At 41.5% G+C, this 9,071-nt stretch overlaps 1 protein-coding gene across 2 annotated transcripts in view; it reads right to left on the minus strand.

Moving 5' to 3' along the window:
* CLPX (caseinolytic mitochondrial matrix peptidase chaperone subunit X) overlaps positions 1-7,739 on the minus strand; it is a 31,033-nt gene extending 23,294 nt beyond the window's left edge. Inside the window, exons 1-3 of one of the 2 annotated variants that reach the window (XM_020812176.3) lie at positions 7,526-7,739; positions 4,346-4,506; positions 3,008-3,125 (exon numbers count right to left, since the gene is read on the minus strand). In XM_020812176.3, coding sequence (XP_020667835.1) covers positions 3,008-3,125; positions 4,346-4,506; positions 7,526-7,595 — 349 coding nt within the window. In that variant the 5' untranslated portion in view covers positions 7,596-7,739. The remainder of the gene's footprint in view (positions 1-3,007; positions 3,126-4,345; positions 4,507-7,525) is intronic. The other variant, XM_020812175.3, reaches the window with a different exon arrangement.
* Positions 7,740-9,071: the final 1,332 nt, after the last annotated feature.

Below are 9,071 nucleotides of genomic sequence, written 5' to 3' on the forward strand. Positions count from 1 at the left end.
TTACAAGTCTGTGTCAAGGCTCACATCATGAGACAACCCCATGAGCTTGTTCTGATATAACCCCTGCACCATGAGCATGATGCTAAAATGATTTCAGAGGAAGTACCGATAGATGCGGGGCTGAAAAGATACCTGTCTCCTGATACATAATACAGTGTCAGCATGCACCATAAAGAAGTGAAGTAATATTTCACTTCTTCAGTGCTTAATTTTTTAAAAACACATTCACTGCTTCAAGAAATCTTCCACTCCAGTGCAATAAAGTTGAAGTGCATGACTTCAAATTCACTGTCCTTATAAGGAGCGACTACTCCATGAGGACAAAGGTGTAGAAAACAAGATGCTGATACATAGATACACATGACACTGATTCATGCCCTCATAATCTCTAAAATAGACTACTGCAGTGCTCTCTATGTGGGGCTACCCTTGAGGCTGATGCGGAGACTTCAACTGGTCCAGAATTCGGAGGTCAGATTAATAACTGGGGTGAAGAAATTCCAGCATATTTCCCTCACTCTGGCCGCCCTTCATTGGTTTGTTTCCGTCTGGACTTCAAGGTTATGACAATAACATTCAAAGCCCTAAACGATTTAGGACCTAGCTACCTATCAGAATGCCTGCTCCCAACCAGATCTGTCTGTAATACCTGTTCTTCACAGGCAGGGCAGTTGAGGGCCTTGACCCCGAAGGAGGCCCAGAGGGAAAGAACAAGAAACTGGGCCTTCTTGGTGGTTGCCCCCCCGCCTATGGAACAACTTGCCTATTGAGATTCGCCTGGACACCTTCACTGGATGGTTCAAAAGAGCACTGAAGACCTGGCTCTTCCACCAGGCTTTCCCTAAGCACTAGTATCTCACGCTCCCTTTTTACCACCTTTATTGCCATCTATTTTAATTTTCCTAATTATGTATTAATTTATTTTTATCGTGTTTTTAATATTATTCCTTATATTGTTGTTAACCGCCCAGAGTGGCCTGGTTGCCAGATGGTGTGATATATAAATTCAAACATTAAATAAATAAGTCTTTCCAAGATAGTTCATATTCTTTCCACTGTAACAAGCCTAGTTAATTCAAAAAGCTCTTTCTGAAGGCTCTGTGTAACAGATATTGGTTATTATCTCATCTGAACCAAGCTGCACTCAGTTTAAAAGAGATTTTAATACAGGATGCCTTGCATTTTTGTTGCTTTTAAATCTGTTTTAGTAATGCTTTTAGCTAACGTTTTAAATATAGTATTTATCTAATGCTTTTAAAATATTTCAATAATTTACTGTTAGTTTTTTATACTGTGTTTTAATTATGCAAGCTTGCCTGGGTTCTTTCTTTAGGAGAAAGGCAGAATAAAAATATTTTAAATAAATTCATTTATTTATTCCTCATTAGGCATAAAGGTTAATCCTAGGAAGCTCCTTTTTAGTGGCTTCTTAAGAGTAAGCCTAGATAGCTGCCTGTGCAGCTCTGATTAGGGTCTTTGCTTCACTAATCAGCACTGCTGATTTAATGAAGCATTTTTACTATTTGGTATGTTTTGTATGTTTCATACTTTTAATACCAAAAGGTTTACAAATATCCCAACAAATATACATAAATAGGAAAATCTAGAGCCATTCCCCTGATATTACACTCATCTGCTTTACAAAGTAAGACAAAACAAAGTAACTCCCATGCATATCACCCAGAATGCCCTGTGGGAATGACAAGTAACAAATATGAGAAATACAATTATGGCAGTTTTTACATTGTAATGCAGGATGTAAAATTCCCTCAAAAACAACTTCCTGAACTTAAGTCTGCCACACAGGCAGGTGCTTTCCAATATATATCAACTTCCTACCATCTTGATTAGTGAGGTTGTTGTTTTGCAGCATGCTGAGGACTGCTTGTTCTAACAATAGGTACTGAATTGGGCTCTCCGCTGGTAAAGTGCAATTCTGATCACTAAACGTCTACAGTCATGGCCAAAAATATCAGTTTGACTTTTCTTCTCTGCTTTTTTGTGTGTGTTGTTCCAATGCAAACCAAAGACATGAACATGTGAGTACCAAAGCATTTGCAACTGCAACAATTTTCTGAGAGTAGGGTTGCATTTTCTGACAGAACTGCAAGGGTGCCAATATTTTTGGCCATGACTGTTTGGCCATGACTTTTTACATGCCCCATCTCTCAGGTGGACAAACACTGTCCATGTAACAAGGGCTGCTGAGAAAGACAAAGCAACTAATTTCTAGAAATTATGCTTGGTAAAATCCTGCTTCGCAAAACCCCCTCCTCGCTAATTCCAACATGCTAACATGAAACCGAACATACAATATAAGGCAAAGGAATAGACAATGGCCAACATGTAGAACAAATTCTTCTGAAGTAAATAGGAAAGCAGAAGTACTATATACCAAAGACCACAACTTTCAAACATTAAAAAAAAAATTACCCAGCACACAGGCTTCTTAGACGCCATTTCGTAATACACTTGAAACCATGAAAGTGCCAGTAGGATGGCAGTTGAACATGCACAAGCATTTCAGAAGCCCACTTTGCTAACTGTCCTCTACAAAGCACTCTGTACGTTGGGCCAAAACAACAAATAAAGAAGGATCACAGTATCAAGGGAACAAAGCTTATATGCAGCATATAAGACGCTTATGCTAAGATGTGGCTATGGGAGATTCACTCCACTTGCCAGATATAATCTCAAATTAAATCTAGACTGAAGTCCCACATTTATACATAAGTAAACCTGCTTGTGACACAATTCAAATTTGGCAAATAATGTAACTGTTTCGTTATAGTGAAAATGGATCTACAGAGCAAAAGTGAGCAACATGGAGCCCCCAATACCCCACTGCGTAAGTATGTTTTTTGACCCTAGAGAATGCAAGGGAGGGTATAGTTAAATAAAACATTTTGTAAGAATTTTTGCTAAGGGGATTGTGGGAATCTACGTTGCTCCTGGACCTCTGATGGTTGCCCATCCTTACTATAGAAAATTTTCTTCTAAAACTTACACACAAATGTCTCCACGTGTGTGCACAAGTCACCACACTTTGGGCAACGCAGCTGGTTTCCACCTTTGCCAGAACTTCCAGAACTTGCTTTTTTACTGTTGCCTTCCCCTGGAGTTTTCTGTGGAATTCAATAAAAAAGGATACTCATTGTTAGAACAAGACAGCAGATTACTAATTAGATCCACATATCATCAGCTGGTTTAACGAAGAGATATAGTTGAGGTATCTGTGCATTGCTCTCATTTTCTCCACTATATTATTGTTTTGTGCTGTTTGTCATCCAAAAATAGAAGCCAAATGCTCACAGTGAAGTTAAGCATGCTTATACATTTTTGGGGAATTTTAGATTGTAAAAGGTTTAGTACTTATGTACTTCAAAATGTTTTTACTAATACTGTATGTACAAAGAAAGGCATTAAAGCCATTTCATAAAGTATATATTTATATAAACAGTACATGTTCCAGATCAGTGCAAGTTTAGCAAAGAAAGGCAGAGGGACAACGTCTCTTTACTTACTTATTTTTTATTTTATTTTTATACCATCCATCTGGCTACCAAGGCCACTCTAGATGGCCCACAATCTTGTCACCATCACTGCTCCCTATTCATTTGTTCTCCAACTACAGATCTAATTCTCTAATTGCCCAGAGGGAGATACAAAGCAAGTGGAAGATCTTGTCTCATAATATAGGAATTCCTCACATGAATACAGAATGCAGAGGTCAACAGGTAGTGACAACATGGAAGGAGGAGGACTTGGGTCACTGCCAGTGAACCCATATCAGGGTTATGGGCCAGCCTTGCCTACAAAGTGTAAGGTAACTTTTTCTACAAAGAACCATTAGTTTAAGGCAAGATAATGGTTTTTAATTTAAAGGGGAACCCTAGGATTTTTATAACTATTCTTCTTAAAGTCAGACATCAAATCTTAATTTAGAATCCAAACATTACTGGAGATTACAAATATACAAGGCAATTTGGGCTCAGAGCCACTTATTTGGTTTTATTGTCCACCTATTCAGTTTCAAAAGATCGTAGCCTTTTTCTGTGCAATGTATGAATAAGATTTTCTAAATTTCAGAGAGCAGCATCATTTCGAATCACATTTAAGTCTCCTTATACATAGCCTGGTATGTAGTGTGACCTGAGCCTCTAAACTTTCTTCTCATCTGCAACCGTATTTAAACAGGAGAAACAACAGATTCAAAGTGTAGCCCAAAATACAGTTACCATTTATTTGGAATGCCTTAATGTCTCAGAAAATTTAAGTATTAAAAATTTAAAAGTGGAAATGCTTTCTTTTGAGGCAAGACGTCTACTTAAAATTGTTTGCATACCTTACCGCCATCTCCTGAACCATCTTTGCTTGCACCATCTTTTGATGCAAAGTACACTGCTGTCTCTGAAAATGTTCTAAAGGGAATAGGTCTTAGAGACTGGGCTTCAAAAGTTCCAATTATTCCTAAAACAGGAAGGCAGGAACGGCCACATGTGATACCTAAAAGAGAAATAAATCCTTGTTTTATACAGAAAAATTATGACCACTTCTCTTGTATTCCAATCCTGACAAAAAGGTGGCATATCTACTATATAAATAAGTAACAACCTGCCTACCACCCAGAGACAATAATTTGTTTTTTTCACCTTCTATAACTCCGTAAGAGAAGTCAAACTGAAAAATCTCAGGCTTAAAAATAAACCCATGTTCACATTTTAACTGCAAAGACAAATAACACCTAGTGACAAAATAACGTCAACTAGAGTGCATTTAGTGATATGCTCCCTGTGAAACAATATTTATTCTTGATCCAGTGGAATGTAAGACAACAGCCGGTTAGGAAAACTCAGAAGAATGCCAACTGTACATAAATCTGGAAGTAAGGATGGCACTGTGGTAAAGAACACCGTTCACATTCAGCTCAGGTATAAAAAGTGCTAGTAAAAGACATGGGCTATTCATATTGGTATCCTTGGGGATGACGTTACATGTTTACAATTACATGCAGTCTCCATGCAAGTGTTCAGGTGCATCCTCTGCCTTCTGATCAAAAAGCCAGAGTTCCATGAAATCTGTTGCATATCATTACAAAAAAACTTCTGAAAACATTCCAGATAAAATAAGATGCTTTAAGTTGCATGGGTTATAGTAATACCATATGGATACTTGACCACAGTGGCAGGTGGAAGACCCTGAGAAACTACATCAACGCAGTAGGTCAAAGAGCTTACATAACTCCTTCGGAAGAACCAAAGACCAAGGTTGGGGACTGAACACGTCTCTGTACCGATTGTGACCTCTGGCCTACATGAAGCAATGTTAAAAACCTCTTCTCATCCCTTGCTTCTGTTGGTTTTACAGCACTGTGTATGACATAACCATGACTCAGGCTGCAACTCCAAAGCACATGGGCATTCACATGTGCTCTACACAACTTGCTGTGGATAACTGCAGCTAATTAACAAGATGCCAGAGTGTGTCTTGGTTGTGTGCCTATCACATGCCTGACTGCATTACTGAGATGTGTCTCAGCACTTCATCAATTATCTGCAATTAGCCACAGCAAGTCACACAAACTTTACTTAAATAACAACAAAATTCTGGTCAGTGGGACTTGCTTTTGAATACACATATACAAGACTGCACTGTCAGAAAAAAAATCAGCACAATAATTTTTGGGTTAGAAACTTTAGGCATTCTACCAGCAGACAGACCAACTAAACAAGGTGTGCTCTTAATACTGTATACAGATATTTAAATAAAATCAGAAGAAAGTAATTAATGAGGGAACTGTTTGAAGCTGTTGAAAGTATTAGTTGATTCGCATGAGAAAGGGCATGTTTTTGTCACTGATTGTTAAGAAAAAACTCACTGGTTGAAATCCAATAGTAAGTCACAACTAGAGTAGGCTAATCGAATTAGTGGTGATTTGGTGAGTCAACAACTATGTAAGTCCCACTGATTCAATGAGCCTACTTGAGTTGTTATTTACTACCAGATTTCAGCCAATTAATTCTAACATTTATGAAACTGCAAGTTTACATCTCTTAAATAAAGTAGAACAAAAACTGATCAACAGACAAATACATGTATTGAAATCCAATTAGAATCCCAATATGAGTTTGATAGCCTTCAATGTGTATAAACAAAGAAAAATTCTTGATTTAAATACATCCCACTCCTCTAGCAAGAAAATAAAACTTGAAGCAATTAGGAAAGAATACAAGGTCGGAAAATTTAAATAATATTGTACAGTAATTACAATACCCATCACTACAAAAGCTTTATCAGCACAAGACCAGCAATTTAAAGCTAATCATGCCTTCTTGGTAGTGACTCTAACTTCAAAAGGGTTTATACCCATTAAGTGTGTACAAAACTGTAGAGTTATGGAAATCCTAAACACACTTACTCCAGAGCAAGCCCCATTGAACTCAGGTGGCCTTGTTACAGAGCAGATATGATAAGGACAGTTGAGGGTCATGATCCCCCAAAGGGATTGCAAAGTGTTTTCTTGGGGTGTGTGGGTTGCTTTACATGTGTGGTAGCCCTTGTCAAATAATTTCTTCCCTGAACTTTCAGAGTGAGATACAATATTAAAGTTAGCATGTATATGTACCAGTGAGAAACTGCTTCTTTGGGAAGGGGGAGAAAGAAGCCTCTGCTTTCTGAGATGGGATGACTTTACCCTGTTAAAAAATGCCTTTTTATGCAAACGTGGTGGTCTGGCGTCCCAGGTTACTTGGCGATTGTCTAGTGGGGTTGCAACATGAAAAAAAGCTAAGAACCACTGGTTTAAGGGGTCCAACAGAAACCCCTCGACTAAGCCTAACAACAATCCGGTCAGGGAAAACAGCTTTGTTTTCACCTTTAAACTCCACCTTTGGGGTGGAGAAGAGGAGAGGGTCTATTTTAAAAGGAGCTGTTTTAAAAACAAACACAAGACTTATGCTCTCACAAACTTTCCTTTGGGCCATTTTTTTCTTAGAAAAGGATGCTGTTAATAAATAAACGGACTTTTAAAGCCAAGGAATGAGGGGGCCTACTGGAAGCCGTCGGAAAGGTTGTGCGGATCAGGAGGAGTGTCGAGCCAAGGGAAAGGGGCAGAGGTGGGGATATTTTCAGTACATTAAGGAAGGGCCTGCTAGAAGCCATCGTCAAGCTGGGTGGGAGGTGTTGACAAAGAAGAGTTTCGAACCAGAAGCTCCCTGGACCCCCTCCTGTTGCATCCTAAATATTGCCTTTTAAAGATGTAAGCCGCCTTGGGTTTTTTTTAAGGAGAAAGGCGGGGTGGAGACGTTTTGAATAAATAACTGGCACGCCAAGGGAAGGAGCAGGGACACATCTCTGGGGTGAGGAGGCCTCGTTGGTCGGGGAGGGGGAGGAAGCAGGAGAGAGGCCGAGGCTGAGGGGGCGGCTGGTCAAATGCCCACGGAGGGGCAAAGGCCTGGCCCGAGACCCCAACCGACGGAGGGAGGAGGAGGAAGAGGAGAAGGCGGCCGCCCACCCTCGCCCTTACCTCGGCGGGCCGACGGCAGAGAAGAGCTCAGGAGCCGCGCTGCCGCCGCGCAGGTGTTACAGGCAGCCATGGCGGCGCGCCCTCCTTTCCCTCAGGAGAGAGAGAGAGAAAAAGGCCCGCGTCGAATAAACAAGCCGCTCCTCGGCCTTCTCTTCGCTCCCCGGCCGTCCGTCACCTCAGCGCTCGACGCCCTCTCTGACGTCACAGGCTTCTTCTTTGCCCCCCCCCCCGCCCGCACCCCTCTCAGCCCCCTGGAGGAACTCGAGGAACTACGACTCCCGGCCGAGCCCGCCGCCGCGTCCTAAGCGGCGCCCGGCTTTGAAACGGCGCGCTGCCTTCTGGGAAGCGTAGTCAGGCCTCGGCGGAATGCCCCCGAAAGTGACGTCGCTCGAGGAAGGGGCGGGGCGACAAGGTGGCGTAAGTAAGCCGCCCATCGGAGAAGGGCCTGGTGGGAGTTGTAGTAAATCGTGATCTTGGGGAATGGAGTCCGGCAGAAGAGTCTTTTGGACCAACGGAATGGTGCCGCGAATGGACGCATTTGGCACAGGGCCGTCAAGGGTGAAGTTTTTCCAATTCTCATTTCCAGTTCCCATCCAGTCGCCTCCGAATATGCCCTCCTTACAAACTGAAGCCTGTGGTTTCCTTAAGCAGTCCGTCCATCCCGTATTCGGTCTTCCTCTTCTCCTGCTGCCTTCCACTTTTCCCAGCATCGTTGTCTTTTCCAAAGAATCCTGCCTTCTCATGATGTCCCCAAAGTAGGTTACTTTCAGCTTCAACATTGTTGATCTAGGACCCTCTTGTTTTGTCTTTCTGTCAGCCAAGAGTAGATCCAAACAATAGAACAATAATGGAGCATGAGTTAATGACACTGTATTCATAAAGCAATGGCTGGATAAGACAGAACTTCAAGCATAGACAAAGGGACACACCTGTAGGAATATTTGGTATATTTATACTGGCAGATGCAACAATGTCCTGAGCTTCTGACTACTGAATAGGAGTAACTACTCCAGAAACTGCGGGGGAAAATGTGGGAAAAATATTACATTTACGGTATTGTTTCAGAAATCCGTTCAGGGATAGTGCAGGAGGAAAGAACTCTCAACTTGATTAGGAATCTGTCTAAGGTGCACATGCACTGCCAAAATCGCACACTTACTTTTTACTGGGCACAAATTATTTAGAAATAAGCACCACTGCTTGGTGCAGACTGAAATGCTGCACAGCTGGTGCCAAGATCACCTATGAGAGATGGCAAAAAAACCAAGACAAGACAAAAAAACACTGAAGCAGACAAGGGTCAAATGAGCTCCTCTGCTAGCAATCCATATACAATAGGATCTGTCACTCAGGTTGTTTTTAAACTCCCACAACACCGGTTTTCCCGGAAAAGAAGAACTTGTCCTTCTAGGTCCTAGCGGTTTCATATGTCACGTGACAACAGACCAGCGCCGGCTCCTTCCGCATTCCGTAGCCACGGGTGCCAGTCATTCAACGCAGGCCCCTCCTTTTCGAAAGTCCTTCCCCTTTCATTTTGTGACGTCGA

This window comes from Pogona vitticeps, chromosome 12 (assembly GCF_051106095.1).
Source record: "Pogona vitticeps strain Pit_001003342236 chromosome 12, PviZW2.1, whole genome shotgun sequence".
NCBI lineage: Eukaryota > Metazoa > Chordata > Lepidosauria > Squamata > Agamidae > Pogona > Pogona vitticeps.